We start from the raw sequence: 20,055 nt of genomic DNA, 5'->3' as shown, positions 1-20,055 counted from the left end.
TGCTTTACGAATATACGTGTGTATCGGTTCTATATAAGTAGTGTTAGAAACTAATAAAGTTGAGCAAGATGCATAACTCATATCGAGCGTCTTCTTGACTCCGGCAAACCCTTCTTCCAACATTTAACTTCCTTTTGCTTCAGGTTACTGATCAGAATCTACTACATAACTGTATGGGAACAGTGTGAAGTCCACTTAGTTAATTAATAATATCTCTGCTTTGGGGTGAGGTTGGTAGTTTTAGTTCTAAAAAGCACCATCATTATTATTAAGTAATTTGCAAAACACTTTGTTATGACTTTCTGCATATTTATGTTTACACTTCTTCTGCCAGTATCTGCTGCAGCCCTGTGCTCACTGAGGTATTAGTCTGCGTGTAAATATCCCTCTGGAACATGGACACTTCTGAACAGACATAGCTACTGTGTGAGACAGAACAAGAAGAATGTTCTGTGGCATGTGTCTGATATACCTAACAGCACAGAAGTGCTGTCTTTGTTTCTACTGCTAACGATCTGTCAGCATTTCCACTCACAGTGCCTTTGACTCATCTGTCATCATCTGTTCTGCGATGAAGCCTAACATAGAGGCTCTCACCAAAAGATGTGTGTATTGTTTGATAGGGTAAAATGACATTTGGCTACTTCTGAGTTATCAGGGAATCCTAAATGTACTCCTGAGGATAAATTTGCTCCTAATAGAGGAAATGAATACAATTTTCTTAAAAGGTGCTCCATGGTGCAGTCACAAAATGGCTTTCTTTGTTTACAGAAAACTTGCAAGCTCCATATTTTTACATGTATCTCTGTGCTGTTTGGAAAAAAAGAATCCAGCATAAAAAGACTATCACTAGTTCAAGAATTATAGTTTCTATTACTGTAGATGCTCTTTAGCCAACTTTATTTCGTCAAAACTTTTTTCTCCCTTCTAAATGCACATAATCCTTAGATTTATTCCATTTGCATAAACTGGCTCATTTCAAGTGATATAAATGAATGTCTTCAGTTGAGGCTTTATGATTTACAGCCAAAGGCTGCTGCAGAGAAGCAGCAGCTTGTCTGTCTTAGCAATCACCAGCCAGCAGCAAAGTTTTCTGTTTCTATCACAACTCTGCTCCTTCAGAGGCAGAGAAGTAAACCAGTCTTCCTGGTCACTCTGATGAGGTTTTTCAGCAAGGCTCACTGGTGTTCTCTCTGACTCCGGGGAAAATGTCCCCATATGCAGGGCGTAGTAGACACCATGTGCTCAAGGACTGCATTACTCATACCTAAACAAGCTCTGAGAAGTAAATTGGGAACTGATTCAGGTCTTGCTGCAGGCAAGGGAGAACTTGGCATGGCTGTGCTGGGTACACAGCGGTGCTCAGTGCTGACCGTGGACTGTGGGGTGGCTGAATCCCAAGACTAATGACCTCTGCCCAGAGGCTACTGACCCTCATGAGAGGGGTGAAGTGTTTGGGTGGTACTTGCTGTTGCTGCTAGTAGGGTCTGACTCTGATGACCCAAAAGCGTATTTCACTCATAGTCCTTTTTGTCAACCAATGTCTGCTTAATAACCGTATGTGTTTTAAATTCCTGAAGTAGACCAATACTGTGAATGCAAATGTCATCTCGGATTTAATGTTTTAAGATGGTGTGGTTTAGTATTTTTAAGTGTCTCCAAAGTCTCATAGTAGGTGATGCAGTATCAGAGTTACATACAGAAACTACTCACAAATCTACACTGGCTACTCAAGGTTTAACTTCTACTAGCTGTCCTGCTAGTGTTCCTGGGCAATATATATTTTATTTTATCAATGAATAGGAGCTTTCTTGCAGACAGAAAAAAAGGTAAAATCCAGAGGGCTGATCTTTTTTGTCAAATCTATTATCAGGTAAAAAAATCAGGTTTTACCTGATAATAGATTTGACAAAATAGATTCGAATTGATTTGACAAAATAGATGTGAATTGATCTATTATCAGGCAAAAACATGGTTAGTATTACTGAAGAAATTATTTGTACTAATACAAAAATCATAAATTGACATAAACACAACTGGAATCTCAATGAAAGTAATTTTTAAAGTATTTTTTTAGCACCTGGAACAACTCTCCAATGAAGAAAGGCTGAGTTGGGGTTGTTCAGCCTGGAGACAAGAAAGATCCAGGGTGACGTTATTGTGACCTTTTAATATATAAAAGATGCTTATAAGAAAGATGGAGAGAGACTTTTTACCAAGGCCTATAGTGACAAGGCAAGTGGCAATAGTTTAAATGCAAAGAGGGTAGATTTAAATTGGACATAACAAAGAAAATTTTTATGGTGAGGGTAGTGAGACACTGGAACAGGTTGCCCAGAACAGTTGTGGATGCCCCATCCCTGGAAGTGTTCAAGGTCAGGTTGGATAGAACTTTAAGCAACCTAATCTAGTAAGATCTCCCTGCCCATGTCAGGAAGGTTGGATTAGATGAGCTTTAAAGGTCTCTTCCAATCCAGACCATTCTATGCTTCTATGACTGTATGTTACAGAGGACCTTCAGTTTCTCATTGTGCATCTTTGTAGCTGCCACTTTTAAGACAAGTCTGTTGGGCAGCTTTCTGACCTTGAAATCCCCTGGTGTTATAGTAAGAGTAAGAACTCAATCTTTTACCGTCCCTGATAAATAGCTGCATTTAAGGCAATTCTGTGGCGAGGGAGGACCAAGTTTGCTGTTTCCTTTGTCTTTAAGTAGAAGTATTTAGGGATTGGTTCCTGGGATAAAATACAAAAATACAAGTAATGTGCTTAATCTAAAAAGCATGAGGGAGTTGGTTTTACAAGCAAGAATGAAAAAGAATGTTCTTGCATGCTTTTGCTATTCACTTGTAAAACAGTTATGTGTTTCAGAAATAACATCCAGTTATCACAAATTGCTGGTCATAGGTTGACACAAAAAGGGAATATGGCTCAAACAAGATGAATTCTCATTCAAGATCAACGCTCTCTTAGTTATGACATGACAAAACAAAATTTAAGTCGTGTCATCGTAAACATTTCTCCTTTTTCGTCCCTTAATTTCCTTTAGACAATTGTCTTTCCTGGTTGAAGCATTTTGATATACTAGGCAAACGACAGAAATTTGAAGTAATATAGAATTAGAGCTTTATTTTTGTAAATAAAATGTCAAATTTGAAAGAAATATTGGTGTAGGTCAGTTTGAGGTATTTATAATATGAGAGTAACTCAGGAGTCTCACCTCTTCTAGTCTTGCTAAGAAACATTTTAAAAAAACACAATATAAGGGGTGTTTTAGACACCTGTTTTGTCAGTCTCATTTTGGGTGAGACTGGATCAAGATCCTAAACTAGCATAAATGAACAAGTCATCATCATTTACATATCAAACAGCTGAATCTAGTTTAGGAAAGCTGCAAATTCCTCATTTGGCAAACAGAAGCTATTACCATTTCTCTCCTTCTGATCTAGTATTTGATATGTCTATATAAAATATTTATATTTCCAACACTGCTTTCACAGTATAGAAAATTAAAGGCCAAAAATATAGTAGGTAGAAAATATTCTGCAATGTTTTTTTGTCAGATGAGTAAAATAGCAAGGGAGGCTTAGCATCTAAGCTACTGGTGAGACATCTTGATGGCAGGCAATGAAACTGTGCCTAACAAATGAAGTTTAGCTGCACTGAGGCGAGGGAAGTGCTGTGCTTTCAGTGTATGGGCCCAGTTTTCCTGGACTCTGCATGATTCTGTCTTATCATTTATCAACACCAGTCGTTCATAATTCTCCTAGTCAAGTCAAGTGGGATATACATGCTGCCTTTAGATTTTGGGGTAGCTTTACATACTTTTTTGTATATAAATGAGAAAGTTATTGAATTTTCAATAGCAATTTCAGACAAAAACAAAGGGATTATGGAAAAGTTGGGGAAGTCTATCCAGCAGCTGAGCAGGCCTTGATTTCTTAGTACACTAATAGAGGAATTACTCCAGGGAAAAACAAATGTACTTTAGCCCTAAGTAATGTTATTTCCTTTAATGATAAGAAGAGTAGAGAGATCAGCTAAAACTCACTATTTACTTTGTGTTGCAGGAGACAAGTTTTTCTCTGAACATTGTCCTGTTTCTGTAAAGCTCTGCGTGTGCCTGTGATTTTGCAGAAATAGGAATAGAACAGTTTTCATTGCTTCATGAGTAGAGAGAGGATTCAAGTCCAGTTCTGCCCATGGACACCTTGATCACAAGAAGACCACTGTTTTCAACCCTTCAGCTCAACAAGAGCAACAGTCTGCTCCATAGTCACCAGCTTACATTGCACCAACCTCACATTCCTGTTCTGTCTCTGAAAGGAAAATACCTTCTTACAAAACAGCCCTATACACCTTCTAACATGCCCAGTGATTCCTAGCAACAACCAAGCCCTGTAGCAATTCACAGCAGTGATAATGTAGAGAATGTAAGTGGGTAAGTGCAAGGTCCTGGGGCATTTCGCACTTGCCATCAGCTTATCTCACTCTGCAACCATCACTACCTTTCAAATATTGCTTTTCCATCTGGGTTAGCAGAAGAGAGCTCAGTACCATTACCATACAAATCTGTGGTAGTTCCAGATGTTTCCCAGAAGACATTTATGGCCCTATATGGACACTGAGGTCATTTTTAACCTCTGGGAGAGGCACCCTGGCATACAGTTCACAGCAATACTAGCATATACACGGATGAAGGGGCACAATTTGAAGGCAGTAGGAAAAAAAATCTACTTTCTTCTCTGAGATACATACAATCAACTACTTCTGTTAACTCTGTCATTGTTTCCCAAATTGCTATTATTTAGTCTTTGAAAATTACGGACCTCTGCTGGTACCTGCATCAGCTAACAAACCCACTAGATCAAGGGCTTTGAAGTGCAAACATTGCAGACAGCAAAATGTCAGCTGCCTGGAAGCTTCCCATGTGGAAGGATTTAGGAGCACCCCTGACTGTCAGGAAATTTTTATTTCGGTGAGAAGGCCTTTCAAGGAAAAAATGTATTTCTGTTTCAGCTGTGGGGGAAAAAAAAAAAAAAAACAAACAAATCGGCAGGTGCAGGATTTCTCACTCCCATCTCTCTTCTCATGCAAGATAGTTTAAGCATTGAATCATGGACAATTGACACAACCACATAACCCTGAGTGGTAATTTTTCCTCTTGGATGAAATTTGAACATGATCCTGTCTTCCAAGTAATTTTTAAGGTAGGAAAGATAGAGAGTTCACTCTCTAGATGCATATTTTGGTGTGCATATTAGGGAAAAAAATATATAGGGTGAGGTGGCCTAAAAGCCACTTAAGTTTCCACCAGAAGGTCACCATGTGGTGGTGGCTATGTTAGATGCTCTTCTGCCTGTATTACTGTGTGAGAAAAGGTGAGCTGAGGAGAAATTTGGCTCTTTGTGGGTTGAACACACAGCATCTTGCAACTGGGCATCCTGAGTGCTAACCAATCCAAGCTGCTATCTGTGAGGAACTAAAAATGCATTTTCCATGGTTAGCTCAAAAGATTTTTCCATTCATGAAAATTTAATCCCTCACTGTTTAAATGTAGCATTATACAGAGTAACTGTGTACTGTAAGAGACCATGTGAGTTAACTCTCTTGCTCCTCCCACTGTTCTTCAGAGCAGGCAGAATTATTATTTATTAAAATCTTAAATATCAGAGCAATGCATGCTGTGTAAGAGCAGACAAATGACTTCCCAGACAAATATTCTTTCATCAGCATATGCAGTTTTTGCAAGATGACTTCTAAGACCAAGGAGATTTCCATCACAGGAACCATCTTTCTTCACAGTGAAGTTTCTCCATCTAAGCTTTCCTTGCCCTTTTTTCTGGTTGCCTCCACCCACGTGTAAAAATAGGACATCTCTTTCCCTGTCCGTTTGTTTGTGTAACACATGAAAGAGAATTCAGAAGGCTGAAGGAGAGCTGAATTAAATTATTTGTATATATATACTCAGTGTTTCATTTCTGAAGACAGTACCTGCCTCATTTGGCAAAAGAGTTGTGTTAAGTTCTCTCCAAATGAACATTTCCATGCTATGTGCCCTTCAGTTTGGGGCTGAAGGAGAAGGAGATGGGAAGAGAACCAGTTCATGACAGAGTCGTTACGCCTTGCAGTATTTTCCATTGAGGAACCCTCTTCAGCTGGCAGTTTCAGACAGCATTAGATACTGCCATATTTGGAAGATGATCCTTAAGCACTGATTATTTTTATGCTTTGAACTGTTATTTGTTTGACAAGGTTGGGGTTTTTTTGGATAGAGTCCTTTGAATTCTGGTTTGGCAATGGATAGAGGCTGCTTTTTCAAACCCTCTACAAAGTGCAGTTGGAAAGACTTACACCATGCCTTGTCGCATTACTGATTAAAATAACACTATGTTTTTCTGAGGGCTTTCTGGTAGCACGGTCTGTGGTAGCTAGCAAAACTGAGTTTTTAATATTTGTGATCGAAACTCCTCCCTCTGGAAGCTTTTTTCTTTCACCTTCTCCTGTCAGAAATTTACCAAGAGCACCAATTCATCTAAGTAAAACACCATGGCTAGTAGCTCTTCTAATTCATCAAAATCCATTTGCAAGCTTCTGTTTTGATTGGAACAGCAACCAAAAGCATACAACTGATTCAGTAAGTGAAAACTTTAGCCTTTGTGAACTGCTGGAACTCTTGAAATAGATACATCAAGTTAAGTACTCTTGAAATTAGAAAAAAGTGAAAGATACAGAATTGGCACAAGTCTGTTGTAAATACTTACCTTCTAGGTGTTGGGCATTTGAAAATTCAATTTTTTTGTATCCTTAAAAAGATGATGTTTTAAAGCCTTCTGCTTGAGTAGAAGGCATTCAGGCATTAAAATTACATTACTAGGCATTGAGTTTCTTGCAAGGGGACCATTATTGGCTCAGCATGGCATGAAAAGCAGATGGAGGTGAGGATGAAACATCCAGGAATGAGCATTGACAAAGTGCTAATCTCCAGGCATGGATGCTTAGTACCACAGTGTGCAGTAGGTAATATCAAGAGGTCAACAGCACTGTTAACAGGTCTTTCCAGCACTAACTTCATCTGCAGATCTACAAAGGAGGTAGAGGAAGGAGCTTTTCTGACATAGATGTGGCATGGGAACCAGATTGTCTTTTGGGCCCTGGCCTTCAAATACCATTGCTTTTCACCTTCATCACACAGACAGCTTTAGGGTGTTGTTGGATCTAGCTGGCTGGCTGTCCAGTGGCAACCATATTGCATACAGAAATAGGAGAGCATCCACGTGCTGCTTATACTCGTGGAATTTAAGAGCACACAGCAGTTACAATAGACAGTCTGTTCCTTCTTAAACTTATTGTCTCTATTACCTTCAGTGTTTATGTACCTGCATGTGTTTGGTATTTGAGTAACAGAAATAAACCTCCTCTGGTTCCTTACACTTTTTGACAGTATGTCATACAAGAGGACTGGGCACGTGGACAAAGGGTAATCAGAGGCAACTGTACTTCCTGGTGTTCTGCGGTTCTGGTCCATGCTTGTCATGTTATTCATGGCAGTGTTATTCGTGACGGTATTTGCTGCTTCTGTAATAAAGCAGTGAACAGATTCAGTGAATGAATTAGATATAGTCATTATTATTTCTGTCAGGGACATTTTTGAGCTTTCTGCGAAAGCAAGGAAAAAGTAGAAAAGAAGCAGCTCCTGTTAGGGTATGAGCCTCTGGAATCAGTCTGTGATGAAAAACAAGGTTTTATGCTGTAATTGCAGCCATTCTTTTTGTACCTTGCAGTGAGCCACCTCTATGGATTTGGACTGATGGATGCTGAAGCAATGGTGATAGAAGCAGAAAAGTGGACAACGGTCCCTCCACAGCATGTGTGTGTGGAGAACACAGATCGGCAAATCAAGTAATACCCGCTGCCAAAACTCTTGCTGACATAAACTTATGGAGAGAAATTGGGTATAATTTACCCCTCCCTTGCACTGTGTGTAATGTGTCATGTTGAAAACTATACTGGGGATCTCTGCCACCTTCACAGATGCCACATCATTTGCCTGTAAACATTGCTTCCCTGTAGTGCTTGGAAAAAGGCCCTAGTGTAAAAGGCACCCCAGAAGTTGAAAGTGTAAAACAACCAGGCTGGATAATGATTGATTCTGGTGTAGATCATGCACCCAAAGAAGAATGTTTGGTTGAGTGCACTGCAGTCACTTTTGTAAGATGAGTACCAGTCCAGTATCTAAGAAGCAAATACTCTCATTAAAATACTTCATGATATCACCTCCTTCAAACAGTTTCAGGAGAGTCTCTAGCTCAGATGCAAAGACTAAACTGGTTTCTGCTTGCTAGGATAGGGTCTCTTTAGAACCAGGTTTAAGACCAAAGTTCTGTGTGTGCACTCTGGACACAGAGACAGCATCAGTTATAAGGCACACTTGCAAAGCATTAGGATTATATTTTGATAAATATGCCTGACAGCCTCGATCCATAACTGGCATAGTCTGCAAGGATGTCGTGCCAGTTAAAACCGGCTGAGTTAGATGCCATTTGGTACAGTTAACATGCAATACTTGCTATTACGTAAGCAAGGACCATGGCTATGCCAGGCATTTCCTGGGGCTTAACAACCAGCTGTGATCCCATGACAATCCCAACAATTCTCAGCTGGCCACTAATCCGCAAAAATGCTCTGTCCCAAAGGCTTATTCCTATTACAGGTTTTTCAGTGTCCTCTTTTAGCATGTGTACACGCTTAACAGAAAGCCAGGTAGTTCCCATTAGCTGCAGTAAGATAATTACCATGATGATAGTTTCAGCTCAGAAGTGCTAAAACAGTTATAGCTACTGACTTCTCAGAAACAATCGTCCAACACTGTCATTCACTACTAAGCAAAAAAGATGCAGTTGTCTTATTTTACAGAACAAGCAAGAAATGCTGATGTTGTTTTATATGCTTGTTATAGGACAATACGACCTGACAGCATTGTCCGTTCAATTTACAAAGCTACTGGCTGTTCAGATAATCCTAACCACCATGTGATCTACTTGGAGCATGTTGTTGTACGCATCACTATTACTCACCCTCGACGTGGAGACTTGGCAATTTACCTAACCTCTCCTTCTGGAACTAGGTCACAGCTCTTGGCCAACAGGTATAGTATGACAACGCAACTTCACAGTCCACTCAGCATGCACAGCCTGCACTGAAATTGCAGCATCAGCAAAGAACAGTCAAGCTGTTACAGTAGGTTTGCTGGCAGACACAGACTAATTATTTTTTCTGAGAGAGATGGGGATAGTGAAGCACAAATGAACTTCAGTATCTTTGCCTTTATCAGTAGAAGACTAGGCTGTAAAGCTGGTGAAGGACATCATCTCCAAAACAAATATTAGCCAATTTCAAAGTCTTGTGTGTCTCATCAAGTATTAGATGCTGGAAAATGTGAAGAAATAATAATAGGCTTAGTGTTACAGAAAGAAGTTGAACGGAAGTGTGTTTCTACATACTATTGGCACTTATTTTTCATTTTTCTCCTTTCTTATCCTTTGTTCACTAGTAATAAAAATCTGACAGAAGAGTAGCTCTCTACTTCTATTTTCTTTAAGCTTTGTGAATATGGTTATGACTCCCAATATTACCAATTTCCATATCCTTTTTTTCCCCTTGCATATTGAAGTAGTATGCTCAACCTATCAAATGCTCCTAGCAGAACAATGCTGAGAAGTTGCACTAGTACTTTTAAATTAAAGGGTCCGTTTTTAAACAGTCTCCTCAGTTTTTTAGAAGTCAGCAGTTTCCTTCATCCCACAGATCTGTGATGGATACTTGCTTGTCCAGCCCCTCTAACAACAACCACTAAGAAATAGCAGTCCTTTTTCTCATCCCATCACCTCTGTGTTAGGTTCTTGGAGAAACTGTGACACAGCATCGAATTGCCTTTTCCCAAACTGGGCTCACACAAGTATCTCTTTATCCAACGCAGCGTTTCCAATATTAGTACAATTTCAGTCCCTGGATATGAGATGCATCATTAGTATTTATCCTCAGCAAACGGAAAGACTTCCCAGTGATATTTCTATTTCTCTGGTCTCCTAGCAGAAATTTTCATGGAAGAAAACACTGGCAGTCCTTCCCAAATAAATCTTGCTAGATCATTGATCAAGAGCACTGACTCCTACCAAGGATGGTTAAAGCACTAAGAAATCCCAGAAATCTTCCCAAACTCTACCCCATTTCCAAATGTGCAAATAAGTTACTATAAGAAATGCTTCTATACTTCTCCAGCTGGCTAGAAATTACTATGGGACATAGTATGATAGGAAATTATTTTTCCTTGGTGACTAGCAGATTTAGATGACTGTCATTTGGCTGTATGCAAAACATGGTTCCCACACCGTACTAATTGATGTTATATATCTCAGAAACAGCAAAAGCTGCCATGTGTTGAAACCTATATTGTGAGGGCTCTTCTGCCATCACATTCACGTCTTCAAAAAAGTTTATATCCCCAGTCCTGCTCTCCAGGACTTTTAATGAATTGGGAGTGGCCTGATTTCCAGACTGCTTCATCATCCACATTCCCCTAGTCAGATTTGCTGATATAGTGACTATCTCGCCTGGAGACTTGTGTGTCTTCCTGTCCCTCAGTGGCAGGACTTCTCTTTCCTCTTGAAAGGAAGGACCTGGTTTGGAGACAAGCGGAGCTCAAATGGGCTTGGTTCTGATTGAAGTGTGAATTCACATTTCCATTAGAGATTAGGTTCATTTAAAAGAAAAGGTCTACTGAAAATACTCTTCAAGCTGTAGACATTAATTCACCCAATGGAGAGAAAGTTGTCCTGGAATTCTGGGGCCCTCTAGAATATCTCCTGTGTTTCATTATGAGTGTTCTCAGTGTCTTGCTGATAAAGCCCATGGGCACACACATCTGTGGATCTCCCTGCTATGCTGAAGAAAGACTTTGTCCTCTGCTGACCATTGCAGAGGCAGACTTCTTCCCTCTAAGTGGTTATGAAACAGGCTTTTGTTTTTCTGTTTAAAGAAATTCTTCTTTAGTTTTCTATTCCATTTTCATACAGCAGTGCTTCCATGCTTCAGAATGAAAAAAATTAAAAGTCCTCCAACTAGGTATCCAAAGAAAACAATCTTGTGTAAACCCAGTGGTCTTAACACAGCTAACTTTTGGCTCTAGGCTTTCATGTCTTGCAGCTGACTCACAGCAAGTGGGAGATAAAGACATTCCAGTATTCACAGTTCAGCTCTGGTGATGACTGGTATGTGGAATATGTACAAAGTTTAATTCAGTCAGTCTCTTCATAACCCCTGCACCTTAGAAAATAATTATTTTCTGTACCTGTGGTAGAGAGAGAGAATGCAAATATATGTATTAAAATAAGGTGATGTTCAGCTGTTTCTTATCCTATGCTATCAGAAGGCTAACCAGGAAACAAAGAAACCTGAAAGGCCTTTTAATGTTTTGCCACTTTCCAAAACCCAAATTATTCATGACAGATTGAATACTCACAGTCACACCAAAATTCCCTTCCCGTGCAAGCTTCAGAGATACACTGACTTGTTCATCACATTTGGCTGAAACAAGCAACTCTGGGCTACTAATATTAAGGAATAAAGGTATTTTGCAGACTCTAGGTCTGAAATATCTGAAGTCTTCCCAAGCCCGCCCTTAGGGTAAAATGATAAGTATGGGCACAGTACTTTTCAAAATGGTATTTCAAGGCTTGTTTTATTTGGTCTTGCTGGAAGAAGTCTTCCAGTTTAGTGGTCTTACAGTTAGTAGTATAGTGAGTGTTGTTGAGTTTATGTTTTAGTATCATGTTATGAAATAAAACTCAGAGTAGGAGTGTTTCTATTCACTAACATGAGAATTTAGTTATGAGGCATTTGATTTTTAAAGTACTATTGAGGAGGGCATCAGAATAAATGCATTCAAGTACAAGTAGCATGAAGGATGCATTGGCAGTAAGCGGTCTGGGGGGTGGGGTTTATAGGTAAAGGTCCCAGACGCTGTTGTATGTTGCTACTACCTGACTGAGATGCTTTTCTCAGATGTACAAGACCTTTTAATGCACACGCACATGATTAATAGCAGCAATACCAGCTGTTTTTACTGAACCCAGGGAAAACCTCATTGCTTTACTGTTACTCATCTGGGTTTAATTTGAAACAGTTTGCTGGTAAAATGTCTTAAAGTGCAAAAGGTATATTTTACATATGTGTGCTTCTCCACCAATTCTGGAAGAAGAGTCACTGTGTAGTTTCTGGTGCATTGACATGTAGGTCCCTCAAGGCAGTATCTGGCCTTTTTTCTGCATATTTTATCCTTAATGTTGGCATCACTTAAAATGACTTCAGTAAGAAAACTTGTTAGTCAGAGTCAGTGTGGATTCCTTTGCAGGCATTTGGTGGATTACACTGTCACTGGCTTGAGCCTCGTGCATTCTTCAAAAACTGCATTACAGGGAACATCTGCTTTGTTGTTTGGAAAGTACTAAACATGATTACATTGGATGTACTGCAGCAGAGGAAAATACAGGCTTGGAAAGTGCTGGCTGGTGTGAGGGTGAGGCCACAATAAAGTCCAGAGGGGAACAGTATCCCCTTTCTAAAAACAATAGGCCATTGGATCTGGCAGCATGGGTTTCTGAGTGCTTTTGAGACATACCAAGGTCAGTTCTAACAAACATTCAGTATAGGAGTTATGGACAAGAAGCTAAATACAAAGAGGATAAAAGAAGCAAACTTGGGGCTCGTTTATCTCCCACTGAAGTCATGGCTTGTTTAATCCTTGCCCTTTAAATTTAAAGCAGCTGCTGCCATTCGAACTGCGTAACTGAAATTCTTTAGCCACGTGGTGGCAAGTTTCCAGGCCACTAGCTTCCTATGCTTATATGCCACTGATATTAATAATACCTCTGTTTAGTAACAAAGGGAAGTATTTTCATGACCATCTTTTTCCTATCATGAAACTTCAGATAATCAATGTTTTAACAATACCCTCCTCTTAGATCAAACCCAAGTTATTCTCACCTAATCTTACTTCCTAGTTTGCTTCATAAAAAGTCTTGGTGAATCAGTAGAGGAAACGTTTTTCTCATAGAAGCACATTTTGATTTCCGGACCAGGCTATCTTACATTTTTATTGCAGTTTACACATTACACTCTAATAAACAAAAACAACATTTCATGTATCCAAATATGATGAAAAGGATAGGGCCAGCTGTCATGCTGAACCTTACACACTAACTGAAAAGGACTTTGTGGTGGTATTATTAAGTCCAGGATGACCAAACAGCAATCCTGTGCTTGTGCTATGTCTACAGGATGAAGCAGTTCTCAGAAAATTATCTCTCCCAACTCATACTTGCAATGTTTTATTTCATTCAGGTTGTCTATATCTATTTTCTTTCTCTTTCTCTTTTCTTTTCTTTTTTTTTTTTTTTTTTTTTTGCCGGGGAATGTGAATAGACATCCCACTACCTTTCTACTAACCATTCTTTGAACTGTAATTGCAAGGTCAATACATTTTAAAATTATTTTTTGTTGTTGTACCCTGGCAGTACTAGTTGTAGATAGGCTGAAGAGCTCTGGGGATACTACAGACACAACATCAATTTTAAAAAAAAAAAAAAAACTTTTTATTTTCATTATCAAAGAGGAGAAAAAATATTGTTGATTTGCACACCTCTGCAGAAAGGGCTAATGGGATTTATATACAAACGAGTAAATGAATGCATGTAAGTGACACTATCTTCCATGTAACTCTCAAATTGATCCTGGAACTTGCTCAAAGAATAATGTGGGGGAAAATGAAGTGCAGCGTATCTGAGATTTAGTGTGACACATGCCTTTGCTGACTGAGACTAGTAAAGAATTCATCAGGGATCTGCAGAGTAGGCATGTATTAGCTTTAGAATTTAATATCTCAAGTTCAGTTTTAGTGGAAAATTTGAACCCATCATTGAAAGTTTGACCTAATTTTCCAGTTGAAGCAGGAGTAAAGACAAGTGGCTAAGGACATATGTAGGATCCAGCTAAATATCTCTGCTTCCAAGGTCTGTACTGAACTGAACAGAAAAGAGAAGAGCTGTTTAAGAGAGGTGGAAGAAGAATGCCTAGAATTTCTACTTCCTGCAGATACACTTGCCCCAGCTACTGTAGTAAGAATGAATGAATTTTTTCCCAGCTTTATGAAAATTAACCCAGCCTCAATCTTCCTATAACACTTACTACATTGAGTTTCACTTGGAATAAACTGGATTGTGTGATGGACAGTCAGGGTCCCCTATTGCCCTTGGCCTAATCAGGTGTCCATTTTCAAATGCAGGATAAGGTAGGAGAAGTCTGTATATGTATGGCAACAGGTTCATTCATGCTCTTGCATTAAGATTTCTGCCTGGAGTGAAGTTTCTGCAGGTTTACTGCAAATTCAATAGGAAAACATGTGCAGCTTTTAAGACAGCTATAAGTATCAGTCATGCAACTAGTTGACCAGTGTGGTGTATGAAGCTCAGCAGTCTGACATGTCTATAGGTCATGATGGAGCATTTCATGTGGATATGTGTGGTCCCAGGGAACAAGCTCTCCATATTTAAAGATGGTGGTTGCTGTACTATCCATTATTTCAAGCTGGCGAGCACTGTACCCTATTGTTCATGCTACTCTTCTCCAAACAGCTTTATCATGACAGCTTAGAGATCCCCATTGCTTCATATAATTAACTGTGATAACCAGATGTAAAATGGAAATTTAAAATAAAAAATATGTGTATGCATACCTTTTAAATACATTGTCTTTAGATCCACACACAGAAGTTTTAAGTGATCTTCCCTGACACATGCAGATGAGAAAGCTGCTAATTTTCCCCATTTCCATGGATGGAGATATGAAAGCTTACAGTTTCAGCCATAGAATATTTTGGGTAAAGGTGGTTTTATATACCTATGATAAAGTCATAAGAGATTTTTGTCTCTTCCTACCAAAATTACTTAAAAGGTTGATGCAATATTAAATGGGAAATATGAAACCATTTTATAATTCCAAAACATGCCAAATAAACAACCTTAAACAAAAAACACTGTGAGAAATATTGAACTAACTACAGAAAAATAAACAGCAACTTCCATTTCTATGTATGTGAATGGAAGCCCAGTGAATACAGAATTTACAATTGTACAGTGCTTACATAATACTATATTATTTAGTTGCCACAATGGCAAAGAGAACTATTGCTGCCTTGACAGATTGACAGTGTTCAGAAAGTAATACATTTGTTATCAGCAAAACATGGCATGATAAATTGACTAACTGTCAGAAATAACCTACCTAATGATTTCAATTGAACATACTTACATACAGACATGGGGTAATAACTGCATAATAATTTCTACTCTTTCAGTAAATGATGTGTGCCATGTGTTTGTGGGATGTGCTGTATTTAAATAACTGATTTAGCAGTGACATGAAACAGGACAATTCTGCTGGCAGAATATATACGCACACACATAGAGGCACAAAACGTCATGAGAAGAAAATCTCACCCAATAATCAGTCACAATAAACCCTAATTCAAAATATATTTCTATATTTTAATTTTATTTAAATAATATAAAACTAATAAAACAGAGTATTATTACAGACATTCATTTAAAATGGAAAAAGTTTGCATAAATGAGAGCGTGAAAACCAGCTTTAGGCTGAGCACTATAAAGTGCACCAGGCATGCAGGTCCATGCAGGTCCTGTTGCAGTAAGTGTGGATATGCAGTACCTGACCCTGTGCCTTTGACTGACCAAAGTTTTCAGCAATAAGCATGGCATTTTATTGACATCCTGTATGGCAATTTTTGCGAGAAGTTGACGCATACATTGCTATGAAAGTATCCTGCTTTCCCAGTGTTTACTGAACTTCACAACCTTTTTAGACTAAAGCTTGAATTAGCTTAGAAATTGATAGTAAAGAATCATGTGAGTGCAAAATATAGTATTTTTGTAGTCTAATACTAGATTTTTCTCTATTTTATGGAAAAGGGTTTTAAATTTATTGGATTTTCTACTGTAGAAATCTTGTTTTATGAAAAAAATTCAAGCATAGCTATTACCAGTGGAATTTTCACAATAAAGTCCAAATTAAAATAGTGATAAACATACATACATATATATCTATGTGTATATATACATATATAAAAATTTATATGTACTTACATGGATGTATCTGTATAGAAATATAGATACATGCTTGCATGTGGATGTGTATATATATATGTATTTTTTAAAGCTGAGCTGTGCCATTTTATTGGAGGCAACAGTCTTGATCAGAGTGCACCTCCCATCAATGGCTTTGGGGTACCTGGCAACACGCTGTGAGCACTGAATAAAAGTGAAAATTTTCTTGTGTCTTCCCAAAATCTCATTAATAAATTACAGTTTTAGATAATAAAATCTCTGGTCAGTCCTACTTCCCCTTCCCTCATGGGATCAGCATCACATTACAGCCTCTGAACTGGGCCACCATATTAGAAATTACCATAATCCAGGCCTAAGCTCCAACCTCTTCACCTGCAACCTAGGTAATTAAATTATCGTAATGTTGTTGGCTAGATTAAACCATTAGATGCCATTAGTGTCTCAGTTTCACCTAAACCCAATTCTTCCAAGTGTTTGAAGAGAGTGATACCTTGGTCGTTTGGGGTTTAAGACCAATGTTTCAGTTGCATTTATGTCCTGACAAGAAGTCACACATATTGAATTGCTAATATTGTCTCAGTCACTTAATACTTTTTATTGTTCTTAAACCCCTTTTGAGTATTCTGATCCAAAGCCAAAAATAAATATTACAGCAATTTTCCAACTTAAGAGTTGTTTCTATTTACATCACTCTGTTAAAGCAAGGGATATGCTGTATTGTATGCACTTTTCCCAAGACACATGAATCCTATTAAACAGGTTTAGCAATTGCTATTTTTTCTTAAAATGCATTCTATTTCCTTACTCTTTAACGTTATGACAAATGATGACAAGTAAGGAATCTTTTCCATCAAAACGATAAGGAACTGTTGAGTGTACTTGAAATATGTGTGTGAAAACCATCATGAGTGGCATTATGTAAAGACACAGATGAATGAACTGGCTAATTAGTATGTCATTCAAGACATTGCAGACTGGGAGGCTTAGCTCCTCAAATAAAATGTCATTATTTTTTTAATCATTATTTAAAATGTATTAATTTTTAAATAAATTAATAAGTAAAAACTAATAAATAAGACATTAATATTAAACATTATTAAAATAATGTCATGATTTTATTTAGGCTATTTGATCATTCCATGGAAGGATTCAAAAACTGGGAGTTTATGACTACTCATTGCTGGAGTGAAAAAGCAGCAGGTGACTGGATCTTGGAAATCTGTGACACTCCATCTCAGCTGAGAAATTTCAAGACTCCAGGTATGACTGTAACCTTTATTTGGGCTTGCAGTTGCTAATACTGCCTTGATTGATTTCTATCTTTTATTTACAGTTGGAACATCTCACTGCTTTTAGTGTGAAGGCAGAGCTGTGAAGAGCATTATTCTTAATTTCAGTTTTCAATACACTCTTCATTTTTCCATTGCTTTAAGATATGTGGTTCTCTTTTACTCTGAATTTACTTCTGGTTTCCATAGGGAATTTCATCTCAGGGGTAAACCGCCCTCTTTCTTGCAGTCACATGTGTTGCTTCACAGTAGGAAAAAAGGCTTTGGCAATTCAGAGCTACACCATACCAGACATGAATTCTTCAAGCAGAGACAGACCCCTGTACCATCTGACAGACTGCCAACAGTCGGTGCTTTAAAGAAAGCCACTTTAAAGAAAGCCAAATCTTTCCTAGATGCAGTTTTCAAGGACAAAGCTACAAAACTGCATGAAACTGCATGTACCACCTTTGAAAGAAGTTTATTATCTCCATATGCAGGCATCTGTTTTCTTGGATGTTGGATATAGATTTATCATACAGGTCTTCAACATGTTAGAGGAGCCCAGAGTTACTCTGCTTTGCTGATATTGCCTGTGATTTTCATGGCTGATACAGGGCTCATATTTTCTTGGCCTGTATCAGCTAAATAGGGCCCAGAAATTTATTTACATGTTGGTTTTCTTTGCTTTGTATTTTTTATCCTAACCATATGAAAAAGTGGCATTTGTCAGTGCTTACACAACTAGAAAGTCCCACCATACAAGACAAAGAAATTCACAGCTTGCTACCACTGGTAAGTTGCATCATGCTCCCGTGTGTATGGGCAGACCTGGCATTTGCCCACTTACAAACTGTGCTCCTAGTAAGAATTTTTGAGGCTACAGACATTCTGCTTTTAATTCCCACTGCACAGTTTCATTCACATATTTCAGTATGAGCACTTTGAAAGAAATGGAGATTGAGAGAAGGGCTTTCAAAGACATTTACAGGAGTACATGCTTATTTCTATTTGCTGGTTGTGAGAAATGAGTATATACTTGCCTTTGGTCTTACTGAAAATTAAAACCTTAAAAACCATTTTGAAATAGATATATTATACACAGACAAAAATACCACTGTTTATGCATGGACACTGCGTGTAGTCTTTCCTTTGGAGTCTCACATCAAAATAGGTAGAAACCATTTAATAAAAATAATCAAAGGTGAAATATCAGATAAACAAATAATCTAGATTAAAACATGTTAGAGAGGCGAATACTACTGATGTATTGGAAATCATTTATCACTAAATTTAAATTAACACTCTATTTGGACAGCATGTCAGAATTCAATAATATTACATTGAAAGTGACAAATCTAGTTGACTGCTGCTTTCTGATAGATAACAAATAATTATAAGAATTCTGGTATGAAATATATTTAGGATTAAAATGACATTTGCCATAGAATTATTTTATAATTCAGTGAAATAAAAGATAGATTCCATCTCAGGCAGCTAAGTAAACTTGCAGTAAAAGTTTTCTAACTGATTTGCTAAAAATCAGTTCTGAATTTGGAGACATAGATGTTAACTTAAAGTACTTGAAGCTATAAAAATATATCTTTGTAAACTTAACAGCAGGGGATTTTTAAGTATGTTTGTTCCTGAATTAATAGGTTATTGGAAGTCATTAAAACTATTCAAATGAGCCTCACTAAGTACTTTTATTGTTTCTACTACATGAAAAAGCACAAAGAAACATTGACTAAAATGCAAACTGAAGTGCTTAAGAATTTGATAGAGGGGAGGTATTACACAACAACTAAGTAATTTAATGAGATTACCAAAAAAACAGTCAATATTTTTCAACTCCTTCTTGTACTTGTTATTCCTGACACAGCAAAGAGTATCTCTGGCTTGAAGGACAATTTCAGGTAGCTCCTCACCTGCGATTGTACTGGAACTCCGTGGTTCTTCCAACAGCCAAGAAGCAGAGCCATAGTGCAATATGTTTCAGCTATTACCCTCTTCTCTCTCCCCTGGCACAATCCCTGTACTAAAGCCTAGAGAAGAGGTAGCATGGAGCCATTTTGCAAACTGTTCACACAGGCTATTCTCCAGACATCCTTAACAACCCTTCTATGTCACCAGGACAGTCTAAAAGTGACCAGCTACATTTCCAGCTTTACACTGTAAAGCTTGTTCCTGCACGCTCCTCTTTTACATACATAGTTGTATAGATCTTACTGATTTATTGATTTCAATACTTTATATATACACACTTCTCAGTGCTACAGTAGTTAGTATCATATGACTGATTTCTCTTGCTCCTAGAGGACTAAAGCCTGAAGATCCAGCTCTGGAAGAAAAGGGCAGTAAGGCCAGGGGATGTGGGGAAAGTAGACCTGCACAGTCAGGGGTTCTGGAAGAAGGTGACACACTGAAGATGTCCCGCTGGAAAGCTTACTCTTTACCTTCTTTTAACCACAATGTGAAACAGTAGTTGAGACTGGTTAGGTTTTTACAGATATTTGGCTTTGAAAAGATGCAGTCTGATTGTGAATTTGGATCCTGGTTCATTGTATACTGTTTTATAATATATGTCCCTC

General features: G+C 38.1%; 1 protein-coding gene across 2 annotated transcripts in view; it reads left to right on the top strand.

Moving 5' to 3' along the window:
• The window catches only part of PCSK5 (proprotein convertase subtilisin/kexin type 5), a 247,686-nt gene that overhangs the window by 150,922 nt on the left and 76,709 nt on the right, over positions 1-20,055 (top strand). For both annotated transcript variants that reach the window (XM_027811983.2, XM_027811982.2), the window contains exons 11-13: positions 7,782-7,899; positions 8,957-9,145; positions 17,320-17,456. In XM_027811983.2, the coding sequence (XP_027667784.1) occupies positions 7,782-7,899; positions 8,957-9,145; positions 17,320-17,456 (444 nt within the window). The remainder of the gene's footprint in view (positions 1-7,781; positions 7,900-8,956; positions 9,146-17,319; positions 17,457-20,055) is intronic.

The sequence above is a fragment of the Falco cherrug genome, chromosome Z (genome assembly GCF_023634085.1).
Source record: "Falco cherrug isolate bFalChe1 chromosome Z, bFalChe1.pri, whole genome shotgun sequence".
In the NCBI taxonomy this organism is placed as follows: domain Eukaryota; kingdom Metazoa; phylum Chordata; class Aves; order Falconiformes; family Falconidae; genus Falco; species Falco cherrug.
Note: the sequence above shows the minus strand (reverse complement) of the source record. Positions and strands in the feature narration are given on the sequence as shown.